The sequence below is a fragment of the Clarias gariepinus genome, chromosome 7, assembly GCF_024256425.1.
Source record: "Clarias gariepinus isolate MV-2021 ecotype Netherlands chromosome 7, CGAR_prim_01v2, whole genome shotgun sequence".
NCBI classification, from domain to species: Eukaryota; Metazoa; Chordata; class Actinopteri; order Siluriformes; family Clariidae; genus Clarias; species Clarias gariepinus.
The window spans coordinates 18,031,490-18,055,561 of record NC_071106.1 but is presented as its reverse complement, the minus strand read 5'-3'; the positions used below and the strand labels follow the sequence as shown (position 1 = coordinate 18,055,561).

At 37.4% G+C, this 24,072-nt stretch overlaps 2 protein-coding genes across 3 annotated transcripts in view; both read right to left on the bottom strand.

Moving 5' to 3' along the window:
* Window positions 1-319: 319 nt before the first annotated feature.
* On the bottom strand, window positions 320-10,530 carry slc12a3 (solute carrier family 12 member 3). Of its 2 annotated transcripts, XM_053500787.1 has the most exons (26): window positions 10,253-10,530; window positions 9,935-10,054; window positions 9,572-9,647; window positions 8,698-8,793; window positions 8,462-8,601; window positions 8,270-8,380; window positions 8,054-8,165; window positions 7,814-7,944; window positions 7,585-7,669; window positions 6,951-7,114; window positions 6,712-6,819; window positions 6,485-6,608; window positions 5,540-5,641; window positions 5,277-5,432; window positions 5,052-5,151; window positions 4,747-4,858; window positions 4,500-4,637; window positions 3,917-4,023; window positions 3,734-3,816; window positions 3,576-3,638; window positions 2,605-2,706; window positions 2,355-2,466; window positions 1,579-1,665; window positions 1,330-1,465; window positions 1,108-1,175; window positions 320-1,014 (listed from the first exon to the last, which is right to left on the bottom strand). In XM_053500787.1, the coding sequence occupies exons 1-26, from the start codon at window positions 10,526-10,528 to the stop codon at window positions 873-875; spliced, it is 3,051 nt and encodes a 1,016-aa protein (XP_053356762.1). In that variant the 5' UTR covers window positions 10,529-10,530; the 3' UTR covers window positions 320-872. The 2 variants fall into 2 exon arrangements, with proteins under 2 accessions (XP_053356762.1, XP_053356763.1); XM_053500788.1 differs by lacking the exons at window positions 9,572-9,647; window positions 10,253-10,530 and having other exon boundaries at window positions 323-1,014; window positions 9,935-10,012.
* A 1,811-nt stretch (window positions 10,531-12,341) lies between these two features.
* nup93 (nucleoporin 93) overlaps window positions 12,342-24,072 on the bottom strand; it is a 29,135-nt gene continuing 17,404 nt past the window's right edge. Inside the window, exons 6-22 of the mRNA XM_053500789.1 lie at window positions 22,002-22,076; window positions 20,917-21,009; window positions 20,667-20,806; window positions 19,190-19,322; window positions 18,830-18,987; window positions 18,559-18,724; window positions 17,676-17,769; window positions 16,586-16,777; window positions 16,001-16,127; window positions 15,617-15,689; window positions 15,483-15,527; window positions 15,051-15,167; window positions 14,838-14,956; window positions 13,978-14,095; window positions 13,807-13,890; window positions 13,582-13,710; window positions 12,342-12,613 (exon numbers count right to left, since the gene is read on the bottom strand). Coding sequence (XP_053356764.1) covers window positions 12,503-12,613; window positions 13,582-13,710; window positions 13,807-13,890; window positions 13,978-14,095; window positions 14,838-14,956; window positions 15,051-15,167; window positions 15,483-15,527; window positions 15,617-15,689; window positions 16,001-16,127; window positions 16,586-16,777; window positions 17,676-17,769; window positions 18,559-18,724; window positions 18,830-18,987; window positions 19,190-19,322; window positions 20,667-20,806; window positions 20,917-21,009; window positions 22,002-22,076 — 1,974 coding nt within the window. The 3' untranslated portion in view covers window positions 12,342-12,502. The remainder of the gene's footprint in view (window positions 12,614-13,581; window positions 13,711-13,806; window positions 13,891-13,977; window positions 14,096-14,837; window positions 14,957-15,050; window positions 15,168-15,482; window positions 15,528-15,616; window positions 15,690-16,000; window positions 16,128-16,585; window positions 16,778-17,675; window positions 17,770-18,558; window positions 18,725-18,829; window positions 18,988-19,189; window positions 19,323-20,666; window positions 20,807-20,916; window positions 21,010-22,001; window positions 22,077-24,072) is intronic.

Genomic DNA, 24,072 nt, shown 5'->3' with positions numbered 1-24,072 from the left:
ATCTGGCACTTTAAAGAATATTTAAGCTATATCATTGGACCTCACGGATTACTACTTAAATAGTTTATCTTCAGTAATTGCTTTATTCTGGTCAAGGTCATTGTAGATTTGTAGCCTGTCTCAGGAATATAAGGGGTTAAATGCCAACAGAGGGAAGGAACCATGAACACAAACACTTAACCACTCATTCACACACTAGGGGCAGCTTAGAATCAATCAACTTGGAGAACACTCATGCAAATACAAGGGGGAAAACTTCACAGAAATAGTAACCCAAACTCACAATCAAACTGGTTCCCTGATCTGGGAGGCCGCAATGCTTTCCACTGCTCCACTGTACCTTAATGTTGTGTGTGTAATAATTTTTTTAATAACTTGTCTGTGATGTAGAATTACTATTGTTAATTCAGAAACTGATTTGTTTTCCGATGGCTAAGCTGCCAGTTTGACCAGCTTGGCCTGTGTTTTGGTTGCTCCTAACTGGTCAGACCGAGCTGGATATTTCAGCATTAAACGTATTTATATAAAATGATACAAACTGACATAAAGACAATAGGCTACCTTCAATTTCTTTGTAATGATTATCATTTTACAAAACATAATTATATGAGTAAGACACAGTGGGTTAAATAGATGTCACATATAATAGAAAAGTTCTAAATAAAATTACAGGACTTAAACAGACATTACAGGAATCAGTCAAGGACTTAAACATTTTACCTCACATTTTACACGGTTAAAACTATTAAAACCAAAGCTGAATTCAAGTGCTATGTGCATACTACATCTTATTTTACAGCATTCAAAGAATCGAATAGTACAGGTGTCATACATTTCACAGGTGATGCTGGAAATCTTTCTTCGGTGTTTGATCACTGGCAATAGAAGGTGAGGACACTCTCCTGGTTGCCTCTGACAAGCAGCACTGGAGGTCGTAGGCCACGTGATATAATTTCTAGCCAAGCCATGTAAAGAGCACTAGGACATGCTCCTCTCCGGCCTATGGGCATGGTCCTATCAAGCAAACAGGCAACATCTCCTTATTTAACAATTACATAATTGATATATGATGATAAAAATAGAAAAATTAAAGTACCATGAACTTACACAATAATCAAAGCTGCATCTCTTGAATAGTCTTGCAGGACTTCATTAAGGCGGATGTGTCTAAAGGACTAATTAATAATTAAAATATTAATCATAATCAAGAAAATACTAACTAGTGTATGAAGTTAGTTCATATGATATGTGTACATATAACATTTACATGTAAGTTTGCTACTAGTTCTATGCATCTATTCACCTATTTACACGAATTAAAAAAATTACCTTTGCTGTATTTTTCTCCATCTCCTCATCAGACACTATCCATGGGCAGTCACTGGTGGGCTGCCCTCCTCCGTCCTCATTCTTTTGGATAGCTTGTACCCTATAAGGTCCTAGAAGGTCCTCAAACTTCCTAACACTGTTAAAGTGAATGAAATATGTTCAGGAGGAAAGAACTGGTATACAAGCACAACTAGAACAACTAACAGTTTGGATATTTCAAAACCATTGTATAATAAAGGACAGAAATACTTTTCAGGTTGTGGTTTCTCATTGATATCTGGAAGAATGTGGATCTCGTGGAAGCCAAGGCGAAACTTGCTGATGAGAGCTGTAAGCCTGGAGAATAGAGAGAGAGAAGACTCTGACTCAGCAATCTAAATAGCTGCATCTGCATTTCACACTTAAAAACTGTGTATTCATCATTATCAAAACAAAAATAGGCTTATGTCTATTTGTACACATGTCCTTTTGTTCTTGCTGAAGGCTGCTAACATTTGTTCTTGGTGAAAAACTGCATCAATAGTACGCCTACATAGCCGATTTAGCATTACCATTACACTTGCCGACATGAACAAATCGGGTGGTCCCATTGGTGGTAGACAAAAAATAAGAACAACTCAAATTTGGTGATAGACAAACAATGATCCCAAAATATTCTTTGAAATAGCTGACAAAAGTTATTGATTTTGATGATTCATAAAATGAATGAAAATGGTCAGGTACAGGAATTGGACTAAAAATGAAAGCCAAAAAAGTCCTCAAAATATACAAGGTCTGGCTCTTTAGAAGCTAAATATAAATATGGCTTTCATTTATGGCTCAAGACTTTTGCACAGTACTGTCTAGTACTCTAGTAGCAATGTCTAGGAAACACATGGGTGTATGTTTTTTTAAGAGTAATATGTATTCACATTTGTGTAATTATGTTTTAAAGTACAGTTTACATTGTGCTGCTTATTCAAGGTGGTGAACAGACATTGACATTTAACTGTTAAACAGGATATGATGACTTTGGCTCAACTTACTCCTGCTTTTGTTCCTCAACACACTGAATCTCTCCTCCAACAAACACTCTGACTTTACACCTGCCCCAGCGCTTCTTGCGTTTCAGAAGGTAGGGCAACAGTAGAGTCAGTCCTGTCAAACATACAGCATTAGCCACTGTTGCATCATGTACAAACATTACACCGCCATGGCACTAAATCCTGCCACAAATGCAAATCCAAACGGAAGCTTTTACAAGAACTTATTTTATGTGCTTGGCTCAATATTCACCTCCATCATCAAACATCCAATACACATCAATGGTCTTCTTTTCTTGTTTGGACTGAAAGACAGTGCTGGGTTGAGGCATAGTCAGGAGTAATTCGGGGTCCACTGTAAGAAAGGACGCAATGTTTTATACAAATCAGCATAGATCACCAAGCATACAATATTTAATATTTTAAAAACTGAATCTAATTGTGAGTAATAGTAATAGTAATAAATGTGAGGCTTCATTTGATGAAACCTACAGGGTGATGTACTTTTCAGAAAAATGGGCCTTGTTAAACAGTTAATTTAGTAAGGGTCTGTAAATGTTTGTGCGAGCCAACTGAACTAAAAATTTCTGCCTAATTAGCAAATGTTTCAAAAAGCCAGATTTTTTTTTGCATGAGCGATCATCTGTAAAGTACAAAATGGTTTCCTGACACATCTCATCTGCATATGGTGATACCCACAAGCCCATTCAAATTTCGAAGACATCTGTGAGGACTCATAATGTAAAAAAAAATCAAACCAGAAGTGGAAGTTTGTTTAACTAATTTCTATTCCAATGAAGGTATTGAATAACACATCAATGTGAATATTTAATTAGCTGAAGTCTTTGTTTAAGATTTACAGCTATGTACAGTCTGGCCCGTCCTCCGGCAGGATTTCTTTTTTCATAATTGAATGTATTTATTTGACTTAATTTATTGTCTTGTGTTTTCTGCTAATAAAATCTGCTAAATTCTGAAAATGTAATTAAAAATAATTAAAATCTACAGTATATTTCATAGAAAAAAAGCAAATGTTTATATTACTTATTTTCTTCACACTCTGAGAAGCATGTGTAGGATATAAACAGTTTTTTAATTTAAAGGATTTCCACGAAGACTACATTTTTTTGTAAATCTTTTATGGATGAATCAGTTTATATCAATTTTGATAAGTGAGACCTATTGTTTGCTTATGTTTTTTAATTGTGCAATATTTTGCCATACATGTGTTGACAGGAGGTCTTGCATCAAGCCCGGGCTCTGCTGCTGCCTCAAATCCTGGGTTTACTGCATCAAAATTAAGATCATGTTAAGGACCACAACAATCTGTTTTCAATAAATAGAAAAAAATTAAATATATTTATATAAAACATGACCATTACCATGTGCTTGCATCTGATGAGATATATCAAGACCTTCTTTCATCCGAAGAATACATACACCATACTGCAGATCAAATGAATCACTAAACAATAGACATATAAATTATATTCTATTTTATTTTCACAAGAGATTTAAACAAAAGTGGTTGAGTTTTTGTTTTGTCTGGTGAAGCTGAGACTTACTGCAAAATGTTAATGTAATTATGAATCATGGTTGGTGGACATTTGCGCCAGTTCTTCTTAAATCCCATTACCAAGATATTAGGCCGAATCCGACCCAGTCCTGCTCCCTAAAGTGACACATCAGGATCAAGCAAAGATAAATCACACTAGTAATCGCCATCAGATGCAAATCATTAATAAAGATGAAGAACTGTACAGAGGTGTTAGATTAAACAAAAATTCTTAAGCATACATTCCCTTATACAAGTGTTCACACCTTGAGCATTTCCAAAATTTTGCAGTGTTAAAACCTGGAGCTGAAATTAAATGATAGGTCCCTGGTTTCCATCATACTGTTTGTTCACTTACAAGTCTGTGGAACAGCTGGAATAGGTTTGCGCTGGAAGTAATTTATCGGAGTTGGATGAATGTATAATTTTCCAAACCTAAAAATTATGGTGTAATTGGTTTAGATTTGCAATACAATCTGAGTTGAGTTTGTTTCAGTTTCAGGTTGAAACACTACAAAATGTGGAAAAGTTCAAAGGGGGTAAATATTTATGCAAGTCCCAGTACTTATGTAAAGATTCAATGGATGAATGACCTGCAGCAAAATCTGTGCCCCACTGCGCAAATCATCAGCCACTACTCCATTATAGAAGGATTTGCTGCCTCGCTTATTGAGCCATGTCACATGAACGCTACTGTTGGCAGCATCCACAGCATCAGGTGATGGGCCTCCCTGTGAAACAGGCATACTGTAACTCTGATGATACATTTTATAAGATTTTTCTGGCTACAGGGACATAGGCATGCTCACTGACGAGATTCTAAAGACAACACCAACTTACTGTGATGACGTTTCCACACATCATTAGACTCTGGTTCTTGGTGAAGGTGCCTACAAAATCCACCAGAGCTGGCCGGGAACTGGGAGGCCCAGTAAGAACCAGACACTGTGGCCTGAAAGATGAGTCGAAGAGATGAGTTTAAAAAAAAACAGAATAAAGAGAATGGAATTTGTTGATATAGGGAAATGGAGACAAAACACATGTGACTTGCATAAGACTTGTGTAGATCCTGACTAAATGTTTACACTGTTGATGTGGTAGTACAGTAGATTTTGTGTGTATTTGCCTCATTAAATATGGAATACCTATAATTCTTTATGTGGTCATCTACATGGTTGAGACCCACACAGTAGGATAATGCCATGTTATATGAGCTTGCTTGCACGGAAGAACCCCAGTTTACAGCTAAAACAGGGAAAAGAAAATAGAGTTAGATTATGCTTTTGTGCAATTCGAAAAAAGATTACATATGCAACTGGTACATAATGCATTGTATTTTTATTATAAGTTGGAATGCATGGTTGCCTTACAGGGCTTCTTGTAGAGCACGTATCCCAGAAGAAAGAGCACGATCCCAATGGCAATGAGAGCAGCCCACCAGGTAAGCAAGAACATGATGACCACTGACACCACAGCACCCACCAGAGATGCCCACTTACTGTAGTACCTAAACGAAGGACGCCAACCTGGACACATAGATGGGATATGATTTAAGCTGACCATAAAAAGACTTCTTACACAACTTATTATACATAAATAAACCGTTGTGCGGATGCAAAGTTTGCATTCTCACCGGGAGAATTGGTGATGGAGGCATGGAAACAGCTGAAGTTGATGAGGGCGTAAGAGCACAGGAAAAAGTTGGAGATGATAGGAGCAATAGTGTTCAGCTCAGCTGAAATAGATTTTGGATAGGAAATATTAATATAACCTAACTATCTATTAATTGGACATAGAAACTGTAGGGCATCAAAAGTTTGTAAGTATAGATTTTTGTGTCAAAAACAACACTTGTAACTAAAAAAAAAAGAAGAAAAAAAACCAAATACAATAAAATAAATAATTAGGCTTTAGAGAAAGGAGACCCGTTTTTCTTATCCTTTTAAAAGTAAACAAGGTGACCAGTGTGTTAAATGTAAAAAGAGATTATTCACTCGATAATAACCCTCTCCCATTTCCAATCATTGCTATATCTCTATATTTCATTAAGAATAGTAATGTGCAGCATAGAGAACAATGTCTGCACACACTTCATGTCTTTTTTACCTTCCAATTCTATGCATTAACACAAAATCCTGGTGGCTACTGCATATTTTTAAACTAGCTGAATTGGACATCCAGATTATAACCCTAGCAACACTGGGACATTTTGTCCTTTTCACTGGTACTTTTAAAGACAAAATAGTTATAGACCAAGCACTGAGCAGTGTGCAACATACTGCATATGAAGGAAAGGAGGAGGTGAAGAAAAGTGACAAAATCAGTGGAACAGTGGCTTAGGTAACTGTATATGTCATACAATATGCTGCAATACAAGGGAATTGAATTATCATTCATTTAAAAGAACAGAATTTATGTGTATGTGTGTAGAGGTATAAATGAGGACTTTATAGAAAAGTAACATTTGTTGAATAGCTTTTAGAAGTACTACAGTATATATGGCTCACAAACACATATAGATGAGTCAATGTTGAGATAATGCTTCCGAAAAAGCATATATCTGAATATTTCTGCCTACCAATGAGAATGAAGCATACAGCAATGATATAGGTTAAGAGGTAGCTCCTGTACGGCTCATTGTTCTTTCCATAGCCTTTTCCAAAAAATCCAATCCCCGGATACAGATTGTCCTTGCAAAGACACTAGTACAAGAGAAATAAAATGTGTTACATTTATCATTTGACTCCACTGATGAGATAAGCACATTACATTTACAGTTGGAGCTACAAAGAAAGCAAAAGTCACCTGAAATACTTTAGGAGCTGAAACCAGGCACGCTAGAGCTGAGGACAAAGTAGCCCCAAAAATACCAGCTGCAATTAATGGAGCAACTCCAGACACCATACTCATGGTCTAAGTAAAGAAAAAAATAGTCATTAATATTATAAAATATACCTGGATAGTGTCAGTAAATCAGCTGGTATATCAACTGGAGCTTTAATATTAAAAATATATATATATACATATATAAAAATTATGGGTACTTGGTAATTATTGCTAAGGCCATAAGTGCATGTAATGTTGGCAATGCAGTCACTGAAGTTCCAGCCATATTTACAGGCAATCCCCAGGCAGTCCGAAACACCAGACCCAGATATTAGAAGAGTGTCGTTGATATTACCGGAAGCATCTCTTACTACACATGAGCCTGAGACAGAAAAAAACAACTTTATTTCAGGATGTTGACAATCAGGAAATCTTTTCTTCCATACATTCATGCACTGATGATCATTTCTATCCTGATCTGGGTCAACCTGGATCTGGAGCCCATTTCAGGAACCTAGGCTCAAAGAGGGAGTAAACCCTGGATAAAATGGCAGTCCATCACAACATACCATGCAGACACACATACTGTATACATTCTGGTTTTCTCCAACCCACTAGCATGTTTTTGGATGGGGGTGGAACCCAGTGAGGCCAGAGAGAACATGCACAGATACACGGAAAGCATGCAAAAATCTTAAGCTCAACCATTGAGCCATGAAATGGGAACTCTAGTCACTATGTCATCATAACACTACAGCCATAATCCTGATGCATTTAAAATGCTAAGTGATAATGATAAGTATCAGTACAGCTGTATTTTTTTTTTCCAACGTATATGCTGCTGCCACTTACCAATGGTAGCAGAGATGATAAGATAAGATATGGTGGTCCAGAAAATAGCCAGCATTGTGCCTCGGGGTATAGCTATATTTGGGTCCTATAGGGATATGTATGTGGATGTGTTAAAATATTGAAGTATTATACAGAACAACAAATTAAATAGCCAAACACATGTGTTCTTAACATAAAGGAGTGCACAGCTTCAAATGAATTAATGGGTGACTGAAATAGCTAAACTTGCCTTCAGGTCTCCCGAGATATTGGCTCCTGCAAGAATGCCTGTGGCTGAGGGAAAGAAGATGGAGAACATGCCAAAGAAGCTGCCCCCCGGCCCACGCCAGCTGGGCACAAAGTTTTCTGCAAAAATATCCGCTGGTAGGCACAGAGAAACACATTGTGAGAACGCATTGTGAGGCACATGTACTTACATATGTAATCTGTTGAGAGGATGCATATCATCTACAATAATGCCATAGTGTACCTCTGTAGCTAAAGAAGCCTTTAGCTTGCTTCTGAGGAGTGGCGGGGATGATGGTACCAACAATGTAGTTGGCGAAGGAAACCATAATAACCATGAAGAACAAAACCTGGGCCTGGTGGATTGATTAAGAACACAGTTTGCTTAAGATGGGCTGATTAATTCAGACGCTGAATAAATGTATTATTAAAATAAGACTTTTTTATTTCTAACACAGACCTTGGACTCCCACTCCATACCAGCTAAAGAAATTGCCAGCAGACAGGTGACAGTGATTACACCAATGATGCGGATGTCATTAAGGGGGTCTACCATGCTTGTACCACTCTCCTGAGGTGGGATTAAAAAGGACAGTTTAAGACAAAGAGGAAACTGTGAAAGTGTAAAAATAACAGAATGTGCAAAGCCCACCTGCATTATTGATTGGACAGTCTCAGCAAAACCTACAGTGTGCATAGCCACAGCTACTGCATTAGCGAACGCAAAGATCAGTCCAATAGATCCACCAAGCTCTGGACCCAAACTGCGTGAAATCAGGAAATAAGTGCCACCTGGGGAAGAATTAAGGTAAGAATTATGAACATTTCCAGATGTTTGTCTTGGAATGGATAGTTAAATGGTTGAGTTAGGAAAGTAGAAAGCCCTGCCTCCTTTGACTTTGCCATTGGTAGCAATTGCAGATGTAGAAAGGCCAGTGATCCCAGTGATGCAGGAGGAAAGCAGAATAATAATCCAAGTCAAACCTTAGGAACAAGAATAATTTATATTATTTAGATTTGTATTAAAACACAGATGGAAACTAATAAAACACACAATAATACGTGCAATATATATTGTAAAGTATAATGACAAATAGGGGGGCTGCATTCATGAATAATTTGTATTTCATATTACAAAAATCTTACAGGTATATACATTAAAGTGACACAAATTAAGATTTATAAATACTTACAGTGTCAATAAAATAAACAATATGGTAAAAAAAAAAATAGGTCTATGTATACCTGATCATCACATTTATGCTGAAATTCAGTAAAACAAAATTGTCTTTAAATGGCCCGAGCCCTGACCTTAACCCTGTTCAACACGTTTGTGGTGAACTGGAACACTGAGTGAATACCAGGCCTTCTCATTTGTCATTAATGGCTGACCTCAATAACTGTCTTGTGGCTGTATGGGAAAAATCCCCACAGTCTTGCTCCAAAAATGTGGGAATCCTTCCCAGTAGAGTGGAGGCTTTTATAACAGCCAAAAACTGCATGATCCTGGAATGGACATACTGTACAGTATATGGGTGTGTGATGGTCAGGTCATGGTCATATATTTATATACAAAAAGGCTCATTGAACAAAAGTATTTGAGAATCTGAAGCTTTACATTAATATTGTGTTAAATCACATCCTTATAAATGAAGTCCTTGACCTTCATCCTGATATTCACAGGGTCGTAGCCCCCATTTGCTTACAGAACACCCCTTGAATGAGACTTGCTGGAATTAAAAAAGAAAGAAGGCTGATCTACCAATTCCAGCTTGAGATGTAATCCAGGGAAGCCTCAAGTACAGAATTACTCCCCAGATGTTGAGCATGCAACGAACCTGAGGAACAAAATCACAAGTGTTCCAAGTAACAAGACAACTATTAGGAGTCAAGTTCTATTTCTGCACAAGCTATGAAGGCACAGGTCTTTTCATTCTTTTTATGAACATGTACAATAATTGGTTTGATGGAAAGTGTCTAAAAAGCCAAGAATGACAGAATTCACAATAGTAGTCTAATCAGCCAATGCTTTCTTTTGTTCCACACATATTATAAGGTATTATGCACCCAAAGTGATTATTATGCATATTATACACTCTGCAGATGAGCTTTAATTGGCCCTCACCATGACCCCCTGGACCCATCCAAAGCGAGTGGGTTCTGGAGGAGGTTCTGCTAGCTCTTCATCCGGACTCTCTTTGTTACCACTCGTCTCCTCATACAGAGGAGGCGGGGAACTATCATCCTACAAGAATAAGTCATTTGGAAAAGATTTTTTATATACAGTACATACACACTACCACATATATTGCTATTCATCATATTAAAGCTTACATGAAAGCACACTGTTGACAAATTTATAGTTAATTTAAAGAACTAAACCTACATTATCTATTATGATCCACACCATGAATCTAGTGAAATCTAATCGAGTTCCACCTACCTCAGGGTTGGAGTGTAGCTGAAAGAGAGATGGTCTTAATTTTTTTGTTCTCCCAAAAACCTCAGTGTTGGCATAAAAGTCATAACTAGGTGGAGTATCTAGTGTATCATATCCAGTCAGCACAGCAGAGCCACGTGGGGTCACTCCATTCAGCTCATAACCACCTGTTTCCTCTATAGTGTAACGCCGGTTGTCTCTACCATTGAGCGTTGTAGAGTTTGGGCCTCTGAATGAAGTGAGGTTGATCACCTCATTGTTGTGCAGCGTGTCCTCCATGAGTGAGGAGAAACCAGTGTGAGCGGGGGATTGGTGCATGGGTTATATTGTACCTGAACCGGAAACGTTCTTGATTTCTCTCTTGGACTATACAAATTCAGGGCCATTTGGCTTTTTTGTGTAGGTGTAACGGTCAGTAACTCTTAAATAGCCGCCTCAAGGGTTTTGGCTTGTACTTGAGCTTGTTAACAAGATCATAACACAGTGATTGAGATCTAAAGCAGAATAACCTTGCCAGAGGCTCTGAAAGACATTTTTTGCTGTCCAATTCCCCTGCCATTTTGAGTGTCTATGGAACATTTGGTTATTTCCAAAACCAATCATAAAAATGATGAGTGGAGAATAGGAAGCATAAATGTGCAGAGGCTATAAAAGCAAACTCATCCTATTCATTATGTGCTAAAGTAAAATACCTGACAAGCTTAAACACTGAACAGATTTGTAGCACTTTAGTTAATTTTTGGTGACCTTCACGTCAGCTAGTCATGTAATGCCATGTAAAACATTATGACAAATCGTTAGCGTTTCATCTGAGCGACTTTGGCCTAAGGCACCGAATAATCATTCCTTTAGTTCCTCGTTAACATACACACTCAGTTCCACAAATACATGTGACCCAAGGTGCAACTCTAGGTTAAGTAATTATTTCAACAGAAATTGCTCTGGAAGGCTCACTGCTGGGTTCTTTACTGTGCAATTAGAGCAGATCGTACAAATCTGTCCACAGGTGCTCCCCTGTTGCCTGTCTTCTTTTCAGCTTTCTGATTAATTTTCTATAATTAGCCATACAAAAGAATTAACATTGCAGGGTTCTGAAAAGTGGTCGCTTTACGGGCCCATAGAACACTTGTAGTTGTTGGAACAGCAAGTGTGTTAACAAGCAAATCAGTAATGTAATTTTTTTTTTACAAAGACGCAAGTAAAAAAAAGTTGTAATATAAAATAAATATAAAAAAACAACAACACGGAAATACAAGTTTGCAACGTAACCAACATTTTTATTTCAAGTGTATAAAACAGATTCTTAAAATCATATGAAAAAGGCAGCAGTCAAAGGATTTGTTCTTCTTCATGATGTTGGCAGCAGTGTGGGGCCACCCTGGTGTTGTGAAATAGCCGGGTTATCGCGGACGTGTGGCATCGGCCTGATTCACAACACCAGCTGCAGCACACACACCTCATCCTGACATCTGCTTCCTGCTCGAGTCTTCTGGGTTTCATGTAGTCATATGGACAATCTTAACAAACCATCACACACTCACCATCTTATGCAGATGGCTTGTTTAAAAATTATGTTAAATGACCATATAATGGCCATGTCCATGTGGTTTATAAGGATTGACTATAGTACCAAATACTGCACTGCAATAAAGTAATGAACAGTAAAATTAGTACAGCAGCTCCAGATGCTAATTTTAATTTTGCTAAATCCCACATTTTGCTAAAGCACATTTCTTCTAAAACTTTCCATCTGTGGTGAAAATGCCACATATGAAACAACTTCACTTCCTACACCTCTTGTATAAATGACTTGTGGTCAACCATCATGGCAGGGAAACAGCGATGGTGGTGTGTTTCAAGTCGACCTCAATAAAGTATGAATATTCTGTAGAAATGTGAAAGTAAATGGTTACAGCTATCTAGACAAATGTTCATCAGATTGAAAATATGGTTTAATGAATTTGTATCCAAAACTGATTGAGGTAAATGATAAATGATTTTGATCAAATGGATTAAACATAAAATTAAACAAAGGCTTAGAACTCAAATGAAATAAGGTGGTGAGGAAATAAATAAAACCGAAAGACAAAAACAAACTGAATTTCTTTTTATTTTTTCAAAATTATGAAAAAAAGACTACAAATATAAACTCAAAAGGTATGAATCATGAAAAAACAAAATTAATGGGAGTTAGAACTCAGAAATTTATGGGAGAAAGAAAAACTGCAGGGACATTTTCTCATGCATTTTTTCTCAGTTCATCAGGACTTCCATCTGTACCAGTCTGGCATTGGTGTCTCCGGCCATGCGGTATGGGATCATCCCAGCAAAAGTGATTAGTGCCCGGGCCTGGCTGCGCAGTATCTGTGCATGCAAATGTGAAAGACAACACTGCATTATTAACATTTTACTAGCAGTCCGCATTTCATCTATATAACTAGCACTCTATGAAAACTCATCAAGAGCTGAAATTTTGGAACGAAAGGGCAAAAATAATGATAAATTACTAGGAAAAAATCTGACACAATCAATCTGCCCTAATGATATCTAAAATATTGCGTGCTCAGGGTGCTTTTCTTAGTCAGTAGATGACCAAGTGTGAAAACTCACAAAGCTTGTGGGTTAATTCGTATCACGATTTTTGGCTCAGATCATTTTAATAGCACAGAAAAGGGAAAACAAATATAACTTTGCTTTATATTTATTTACTTATAGAATCTATATAACAAATGGTCTTAAATAGAAAGATGATGCCTATTTTTTTCCATTCACTATTGTTTAAAGTACTGACATTCTTCCTTTGAACAGCAGTGAATGACAAATTGGCATTTTTTTTATCCTGGAAATAAAGAACTAAGGCTTATTTTAGTAAAACAATGTATGTGCATATATATCTAATGTACAGTAGGAGTCCCAGTAATGACATGGGCTCTTTGAGTGGATGTCATTTGGCAAAACGGATAAGCAGAAAGCAAGTGCACGAGAGTTCCATCGATCATAATGTATATGCGAGAGCGTTTCACTGAATACAATATGTGCTTAAAATATATTACGCGCTCAGAAATGAGCCCAAATACATAACGCCATACAGCATCAATAAAACTGTTTCGCTCTATGATGGTTAAAGTTTGCAATTAATCCATGGTTCACATGCATGTCAACTACACTCTATTACCCAGTATAGATGACATTTTTTAATAAAGATTAATAAATGTGAAGTTACACACCATGTTAAAAGTTAAAAACAGGAGTGTAATAACTGCGTCTTGCTATTGTTCAACTATTTTTATAAAATCGTCTTTCTGCTCTAAAACAATTCTGATTTTCCCCACCGAGTCTCGGTCCTCTAATGCACGTTGTTGCCTGCCCGGGGTTCCTGCTGCTGCCCCCTTCAGGCGCTTGTACTGTGTGAACAAAATGTTCATAGTTGCGAGAAGCACCTCAGATAAATTGTGTCTGACCTGTAGGGACAGAAAAAAAAAACCAAATATTATTTAAATGACAGCTGAATTCCACTGCAAAAGATTATGAACTGTGCTGATAAAGAGGACTCTTACTTCATCGCTGAAGTTCCTGAATGCTGCTACCCTCTCCTCTACTTGGTCTTGACTCAAAGGAACCAGTTTTAATCTCTCCATTACCTGAAACACACAAAGGAAAAAAAGTTATACAAGTGCAATAAGAGGTACATGATGCATTTCTGAAAATACGATTCCAGCTTGACTCACGTCGTATGCACGGTCGATGTGGCTGGCGTGATACTCGTCGAAAAAGGTCATGAGGTCCAGAAGCAGGTAAAAGGTACTATCCACAGACTTCTCTCCAGCTGTACCATTAGTGCGAAACCTAGAACCACAACGGCATTACAATAGCATCAACAACCAAAGCTTCTCTACGGAATGAGCAAGATATCCATTTAAGTCCAAAGAAAAAGGAAAATTGACCTTGAACTACTTGGGCGAGATTTATTTTGTAATTAAATAGTTTTTACTTTAAATTTATCTTTCTGTCTATCCGTTTTCATTTTGGTTAATGGGTCCCTGTGTTGCCATTCTTCTACCTACTGGATCCATTGGGATTTAAACCCATCTACGTTGAAAGCACACTGCAGCAGGGCTTTATTACTTATGTCTGTCCAGCTCTCTTACTTGCTCATCTGTACACTTGTATACTGAAATAGCTAATACCACCTACAGCGTCAGAGTGTGTGTCATCTCATAATAAGTAAAGCTGTCACTTAGCACAACAATAATTGTTATGTGCACTGTTCCTGTGGTGGATTTCTCATTAATGTGACTTTAAACGTTGTTGGAAAATGTTTAGAAACAAAAGCAAACTTTGTTTTTTGTTTCTCCAGAATTGGCAGAAAATGTTGATTCTTAGATCACAGTTTTGTCCCCCCTTTTATTAAACATTACTACAACTGAACTAATGTCCCAGTGTGACATTGGTATAAAATACTACCTTGTATAGAATAAGACAAGAAAAATTACAGCTACAGCCAGTGTACAATGTGTTTTCAGCAAAGTTTTCCCTTAAGTGTGTAATAAATCAATATTTTCAAGGTTGAGAGAGAGGAGAGACGTACCGTTCAGCGATACCCAGCGCCATGTTCTTGAGCCTCTCCTTGTTTGATTGTGGTGCACTGACCTGGGCAATGACTGGACTCAGCAACTTATTCATCAGTTCCAGCACCTTATCAGGGTTCTATCAGTAGCAAAGCAGAAACTCATAAAAATGCAACTTTTTGTCATGCACATGATGATTAAGGTCTAAGGTCCTGTGTCATGCTTTCACTAACCTTCCCTAACTCATAGAGCTTGACAGCTTCCTCAAACAGGCCCTTGTTCTCAGCCTCTGAGGCCACTTTGTTGATGATGGCTCGTGTGTCTCCGGCAAACTTGTCAATCACGCCAGGCTGAAAGGATTCAATACAATTCCTTTTTAGAGGCGGGCAGCATTTCAGGACACACGCTTGTATTTTTATTTTTTTAATCTTGTCCACCAAAAGAACAAAGGAAACGTTGTATTTCATGAGTGCTGAAACAATAGGAGATTTTTACAGCCTGTGTAGAGCTGAATGGGTACAATAATGAATGAGCATGAGTACAATGAGCTGAAATAAAGCTCTGGGAAAAGGTTTGAATAGAGGCATGATTGCAGAAAGTGTTCTTCCAGCAGGCCAGCGAGTTATATAACGCTGCAAGGCAGAACGCAGAACCTTGAGGCATACCTTTCTGCTTCCGTCTTTTTCGAGCCTTCCCAGAAGCATCTCAAACTATAAAAGGAAAAAGCCAGGTTAGGAATTCAAAGAAGTGCAATAAAGCAGAAATTGACTGTAATTCCTAAGGCATAACCCCACCCTACCTCCCGACTCTCGATGACGAGCTCACTGACGCAGCGCATGAACATATTCTCTCCTTGGTGGTCTTTCTCATTCCTAAAAAATGCACACACAATCTTGCTTATAACAGGTAAGGACATGGTTGTAAAATCGTCATCCAGATGGTCTTCAGAAACACTCGAAAGATCTAGATGTATGAAAACGGCTTTATTATTCAGGAAAATAATCATAAGTCGGAGCAAACCCATAAAGTCGCTCATGAATTATTCATCCCTTCTTAGAGAAAGGCTGTAGGTAAGACGACTTCTAGGTAAACCAGACGCTTTTCAGGAGAAACCGTTCAAATTGAACGCTTATCCAAGGTCAGGTCTGCGGTGGATTGTTTGGGTTTAGTGAGATGTACATACCGCAGGAAGTAGAAGTACTGCAGGGCCTCTCGTGGGTCTGTGGCCTCAAATTTTCGAGTATAGAGCATGAGAAGGCGAATGAAGTTCAGGCGGCGGACCATGGGGGGATCTCCTGGTTCCTGACTCACTGTGAGAACAAACATGATTGCCAATGAACAATACACCAAATATAGAATTAATTATACTATGCCACTGTTCTTAAAATGAAAACTGCAGATGCATCATACAAAAGCCCTCTTCTTTAGACATGATTTTTCAGTTACAGGATATAAACACCAATATTTATACATGGCCATTAGGTTTGGTATAATAACATTTGTATTAATGGGATTCATATTTAAATCATCTAAATCATCATTGTACATTTAATTAAAAGATTATTATATTCATTTTTCAATGTAGCTATACATATAGGCCATTTTCAGACGTCTTCAAATCTCTCAAAGGTGGCTGGGAAAACCATACTCTGAATTATATCAAGATTAAGCATATTCAGTTATAATAAATATACAGACCTACAGTACACATAATGCCAATAGTTTCGTTGAGTGCTATAGTTTCAAGATAAATGTGTCAACAACATACGTAGCTGTGCGCTCTGTCCCGACGATTTGAGCAATAGTTCAAGTTCGTAGAGGACGAGGGCCACGTGCACGGCGTGACTGCGCAGACGCTCCACTCGGAAGAGGAACGCTACGGCTGCCTCGAACTGCGCAGTCAAAAAGAGCACCTGGAAGTAAAGGAATGGCTGCTGACTGGCTGAGAAATGAGACTCGCCTGTGGAAAACAATCACAGGAGCAGTTAGTACAGCAATATGTCGTGAATATTTTTGGAAGTGTTGATACATAAGCCACAACGATGCTGCCTAAAAGTTGCAGATTGGAAACATTTAATGAATGAGACATTTACACTGGTTTACTGAAGAATGTATCAGGAACAAAGAGTTAATTATCCGATATGTTATCGAGCACACATGCATCACTTAAAAAAAAAAAAAAAAGAGGAAAAAAAAAAAACACTTGAGTAGGTGATCATATACTGCATATATATAGAATATTTTGGTATATATGTAAATCTAACAAGATAAGCACGTAAAGAAATATAAATGCTCCTTAAAGCAAGTAATGAGCTCCACAAAATTCTCTATAGCTGTGAAGCTCTTAAATTGTCTGCTTTCTTTCGATTCGCATGAGCTAAAATAATCCCCTCTCATTTATGCTGAGATTCGAGCTGCCGTTTATAAAAAGAGCAGTGAAAAGAGCTGCAGCTGGAAGTGGAGCGGCCCTTATCAGCACAAGTGTTTAATGCAGCCTAGTTGTGGGGCATCGTGAGAGATAAGATTGACTCATCAGGCAGGTGGAGGAAATACAGCGCAGCGTCTTTTAAAATGCAGCGAGAGGAAGTTTTAAGTCAAAAAGAGGAGAGGGAGCTTATCTAGGACAGAGTAACTGCTGGAGAATAAATTTCCTCCTCCTGAATCGCTTCCTTCAAGAAGGGTGTTAATCAAGGAATCAGCCGGTGATGTATTGGCTCGGTGCCTTGTTTTGACCAGAGTGTCTAATGTTTAGAGAGTGCTTTATGAACTTCTTTGCCATGAAGAGTTATGGAAATGTACATGATAAATTGCAGCCTGATGGAAATCTGGGGAAGCTGAATCAAGGGGCTGCATCTCACCGTAGTCCTCCAGGAGCTGCTTCTGTAACTGGGCCAGAGTGAGTCTGTCCTGTGGAGCGCTGCTTCCATCTTCATCAAAACACACCTGGTTCAGCTACGGGACAAAGGATGAAGCAGAACCAATGATTAACATTTTCAACAAAATGATAAATAAGGCTGGACGATTTGATAAAAAAAATATTCATAATAAAAAAATAATCACATTGCAATTATTTTGACATATTGCAATTGTGATTTATACTGATATTTAACTATTAATTATGCCAACTTGTATACAAACGTATTTATTTATTTATTTATTTATTTATTTATTTAACTGAAAAGGTTTTTAAAAATATAAACAAATACCTTATTTATTGCCAAACTCTACATGAATTCCTGGCTATGCATATATAACCTATAATAAATTGCAGCCTTTTGTGATTAATTAATTGCACAGGTCCATATTGCAATTAATTGTGCACCACTAATATTTAATAATAATAATAATAATTACTTTCATTCACAAACACTGCAAATAGGATTAAAATAACAACTAAAATAAATGAAAATACAAATAAGCAACAAGTACCACACTACAAAAAATAATTATCTACATAAAACATAAATCTTGTTTCAATACATGGTGTCCTGTAAGTCTACATACATTTTTGCCACAATTTCGTGATCCATAAGAATCATTTCAATACAATTTTCTTTCATCAAAGGCATTCTTAAAGGCTTTCTGAATGTAAACTATGTAGGAAAAAGCTTGGAAATTATTTTGCTAAAAGTGCTAATTTTCCATGCCTTTGGAGACTTCTGGGACACTGCATGTAGCCCGCAGTTATTAAAAAGAGAAAACATTTTTTTTTTTTTTTTTTTTTTTAAAGCAAAATTTTACCTTGAGCCAAAGATAGTCTTCTGTTTTATCAGCTACCTCTCCATGGTTGTCGGCGATGTCACACTTGCCGATGAGGCAGTAGACGGCACGCTTGTATGGATCGGCACTGTTGCGCAACACGCGCCGATAATGCAGTCGTATCTTATTCTCGGTGTTCGGTGCCAGGCTGATCAAACAGAAGACAGCGTTATTAACTGTTTCTGTCTAAAGATGATGTTTGTATACAGGCAGTAAAAGACCTCGGCTTTGTGTGAATGCAGTGTGAACTCACCGACGATCGGGGCTGTTCATATACTCCTGAAACCAGGTCTTGAAATCTCCCAGCTGGTGCTGTGCTCGGTTCACCACCTGCATGGCTGCAGCCAGGTCTCCACATCGCAGGCAGTAATAGATCAAAGCCCACACCGAGTGGCCCTCCACCTCTCCATCCTGTTCCCAGGCACAAACACACACAGGAAGCTTGTCTTTGGTCTTCTTGCATTTGCATGTGCACTTCTCACCAGCACATCTGAACTAAGAGGCTTATTTGCTCATGCTGGGAAAATCAGTCACTTTGTTATCTATGATATACACTGGCATACATTAGCGTGTGAGGTGAAGGAAGGGCTGTGCTGCAGTGATGTCGCAGTACCTGCATGCCTGGCAGTGGGCCGGGAAGTTTGATGTTAAGGAAGCTGTGCACAAGCTGATAAGTACCGGGTACTCCGCCTAACTGAGCCTGGTGTAGGTTCCCGAACACCGTCACCATGGTGTACTTCTTATAGCTGGGAAAAGAGGTCATGATATGAAGTATACTTTATTTAAATCACAATGTGTTAAAATGTTTGGAGCAGTGGTATTCAATGGATTTTTTTAGGTCAGGCCACTCGTATAGTGCTTGCATTTTGCTCTTAACTGAGTAATGGGATGGAACGTAACCATGCATATCCAACACAACTAGTATCTAAGCTAATGACAATAATTTTCAATTAATAATATATACATTTGGATACCAGAATTCTTTTGTCCATTTAAGGTAATATATGTAAAAACAATTACAAGATACTTTTTTTATTTGTCTTTCCCAGACCTTCAGGAAATTTAGAGGATGCAATTGGAATGGATGCAATGAATCTTAATTTATAAGGTTGATGATAGCATAAGATGCAAAATGGATGATTTTATTAAGTATTTAATTAGATTACGTCTTTAATATTTTTATCATTTATAAAAGGTGTTTTTAGTACAAACATTTCTCTGGATTTCTTTTTATTATTATTATTGCATTAGTATAAAACATTTCTGATTTTTAAACATCCGCATTCCACCACAAAATTAACTGTAACAGAAAAATACTTGTTTTGTAAAAATAGTTTCTTATATAATGTGCTGCTTTCTTTTCTTTTATACAAAATGGAAGCTGCTGGGTCTTGCACGCAGAAAAAAAAAACAAGTGCAACAGGCAAAGTCCTCAGAGGAACTGTGGTTGGCTCTGCAGGATGCTTATTAAACTTGGATAATTTCCTTATATAACCGCAAACATTTTACTCGGTACTAAACAGTCCTCAGACCCAAATATCACGCCAAATATTGACTCTAATTGATTAATTATGGTTTTCTTGGCCTTAAAGTGTTTTTTTTTAAAGGCATACTTGCTCTATAGCATGTATTTGCATGTGCATAAGACTTTTGCACAGTATTTTATGCTGTTGTGAAAACATTTTACATTTATTAAACGTCATTTACTTGTACTTTACACACATTCATGTGTATTGTCGACAACCTAATGCCTAAACCTTATTATATGAACAGAATATCAGTAGGATACATACTGTTTAACATAAGCACATTAAACTTCAGTGTGCAAACTCTGCCTTTTCAAAATAAGTGAAAATATTGTCCCTTGGTTGTTTTTGATCCATACTATGATTTTATTCTTAATGCGCTTGATATACACATCATTTTAGTATAGTCATCTAATAAATGTAGAACAACTTTACACCTAATGTATACATGGTTAATAAATAAGTTAAATGAAAAAGGTCATTTAAATACATCATGAATGCAAAAATTTGATTCTACAAGTCTGAGTAACACTGGTAACTCTATTGTCCTCTCAGCTGTCTAACCTGTTCTCCAGGAATGTCAGGGCCTGACGGACAAATGCCATCTGCATCTCCACAGAGACTCGGCTCTTCAGTGTGTCTTTGGCTGGCACCAGCAGCACGTCTGTCATCTGCTTCACCATCAGCCACATGTCCGCCACATTCTACACACACACGCACAATATTAACAATCTGACAACTAAATTATCATAATGCAAATAAACATTAAAAAAAAAAAAAACGAAAGTAATCAGAATCTATGACTAGAACTCACCTTATCATCCAGACTGTCAGCTACTGACGCACACAAGTCCCCCAGGTTGGGATGAACATGTCCGTTCACAATCTTCTCGTTGAAAACGTAGATCTGATGGAAATAGAATAAAGCTCAGGCACATACTCGTAGACGTTCATGTGGCAGTTTGAGCTATGACTTTGCAGAAAAGGAACGGATGATGAAAAACAGGACGAAAACAATCAAAATGTTTAGAAGGTCGTCGAAAAAAAGAACAAAGATTAGAAACAGGATGCCGCAGGCAATATGACGGCACATGTTGACTGCAGGAAAGAAGTGACCAAAAAACTGACGAGACTGAAAACGAAAAGGCAGGAGAACAACGATCTCGACTTTGTGCAGGGACAGAGAGAAAACCCATAATGCCCCAAGCTGGCCAATCAATCTAATCTTTTGGATCAATCGGCATGCTGGGCTTGCATTTCATGACCTGATTAAGTGGACATGCAAATCCACTTAAATTAACATCTTGAGCTTTAAAAAAAAAAAAAGGCGGAATGGCATACGCAAACAATTAACACCTAGATGGCGTGATGTGAACCACCTTGAAGCTAATTATTAACAGTACATCCTAAAATGTTCTATTTCAATTGGATGAAGTATGGCATCATGTATATTGTTTTATTTGTTAAAATAAACATTTTAGTCCACCTATAGACACATCAAATACTATGTAATTATTTTCTGTTTTCATGTACATTCTAACACATACAGCAGTGTCATCCCTCCACACGCATCACTTTTAAAGCAATAATAAACAAAGAAGCGAGAAAAAAAAAACTTGCAGCTTTAACATGGCAGAGTGTTATAAAAATGCTCTTTAAAGAAATAATCATAACAATTATGACTTTTTAGTCTATTAAAAACACGAAGCTCATACTACTACAGAAACAATAACATATTAGAACAAGTACATAATAATAAACTTGTGATTTCAGTTTTAGCAGACTTGACAGTGCCATGTTATGGAAAAAACAGTGAACACCTTATGACTGTTGAGATCCAAGAGTTCAAAAGTGCTGTGGTATACATACGTAAATATTGTGCATACGCAACACACTCACCTGTCGCCCATAAGCCACCTCGACACTGTCCAGAGCGCTGCGTCCTGGGGCTCCCACTTCACTTACAAAGCTCGGCTGAGTGAAAGGGGGCGAAAAAAAAAAAAAAAAACATTAGGTGATCGGTTTAATTTGTTCATGTGTAGACTTATTTACCAGAGACAACACTAAAGTGCTGTTAATTTAAGGCTGTGCATGTAGTAACTTGCCAAGACTGTAGAAGAAGTGCATGAGCTGCAGGAGTGTTACCATACTGTTGTTATTTAAATACAATGATCAATGCAGCATAAAACTCGCTGTCGAGAAATTAACCCGTGCTTGAGCGCACAGCATTCAACAGCGCTCACGCGCACTGAAAAATCTGCCCCAGGCCAAACAAGAATTTATTTCTTTTAAAGAATGACAATTTGTCTGGATAAATCACACATACAGGGGTGGGGGGAAGCTAATACAAGAAGCACATTGATCAAGAAGGAACAGAATGAGAGCGCTGGGTATGCTTGCAGCACAGGAAGTAAACAGCAGGCCATACATGGAAAATTGAAATGATCATTAATACTTAAAATCGGGAAAAAGAAAACCTAACTAAGCACACATACAATCACACACAAATTCTTAAATTTTCTGGTAGATAGACGTGTGTGTGTGTGTGTTTGTGTGTGTGTGTGTGTGTGTGTGTTTGTGACATGATCATAATGTAATATGACATGATTTAACAATCATTAATAATGCAGCCCAGACTTTACCCAGGTCAAAAGCAAGGGTGTAATTGAAATACATTACTGTGTCCACTTTGTGAATCCCTAATGGCCGCCATTTTAGAAGTCTGTGGGTGTGGCTGAAACATTTAAAAATATGCTGCATTTACAACAACAACATCCAAATCAAATGCCTGCACTCAATCCTTCCTTTTAAGACGGAGACCTGAGATTGTCAGACATTCATTTTTAAGGCTTCACACATGTATCCTTTAATATCCTGCACATCTCAGAACCTATATCAGCTAGTTGTCTAAACAGTCAACGTGAGAAAACAGCAGGAACAAGGAACAGTTTGTGCATTTAAAAATAAATGCTATTATTTAAAAATATATATTATTGTCTATTTTAATACTTGCTCTATTTTTCCCCAACCATATTTTATTACTTCTGGTATAAAAACTTTAGTGTATGTTAGGGTTTAGCAACATGGTCACGAATGCTGCTTGCAAAGGGCGTATAAAATCATTTCCTTACTCTTACTGTGCTGACTGTCAAAACATGCCTTTTTTATGGCACTGATATACAGTAAAAAACAGCCAGAAAGGCATCGAGTTCTGTCACATGCCTTATGCTTCGGACACAACAGGTGCAATCGTTCTGTACGCGTTTAGTAAAGAACATGGTTGTAGTGTAAAGGCCAGAACAGTTAATTTGATCTGCCATTCAAATGTTGGCCTCATAATATGAACATAAACTATGTATTTAAATCAATATATTTAGATTATAGTGTGAATACATCTAAAAGGAACAGCTTTTCTCCAACAAGTTTAGTAGAAATTCTGTTTTAGAAAAATTACCTTTTTGTACAGACTGTCAGAGGGATTGTCCAATCATTTAACAATAATTATGATGATCCTGTAACATTACTGTACATTGACAAAATTAAAGTAGGCTATAACTAATTACAGAATGCAAAAATCATGTCTGTATTTAATCGAGTCATTATTATTTACTTAAAGAATAATGTTTTGTTAGTGTTAATTTTTCCTCTGGATTTTCCAGATTAATAATTTATTGATTTAGTCGTATCCAATTCCTACCCGCCATTGTCTTTGGCAACCTGAGATCTACCCTTGTCTGGTGGAGCTCAGGATTTTTTATTTACCAGCACATAATTGGCACAAAATCCCCCAAAGTGTCTTTTCACTATACAGTACAAAATAATAACACTGTATTAATGCTATGAGTATGTTGTATAATTATTGTATATTAAAAAGTACACTCAAGGAAAAAGAGTGAATTCCATTAGAAAATCAGCTATATAATTATGTGCACTGCTTTAAGGCTTTTCCTGGAAACACAAGGGATGTTTA

Excerpts from the sequence above, each read along its gene's own strand:
- slc12a3 (XM_053500787.1), bottom strand. The coding sequence starts at position 10,528 with ATGGAGGACACGCTGCACAACAATGAGGTGATCAACCTCACTTCATTC. Across the intron at positions 8,602-8,697 it reads CAATGGCAAAGTCAAAGGAG|GTGGCACTTATTTCCTGATT; the intron begins GCAGGGCTTTCT and ends ATTCTTCCCCAG. Across the intron at positions 6,820-6,950 it reads GCCTTAGCAATAATTACCAA|ACCATGAGTATGGTGTCTGG; the intron begins GTACCCATAATT and ends TTCTTTACTTAG.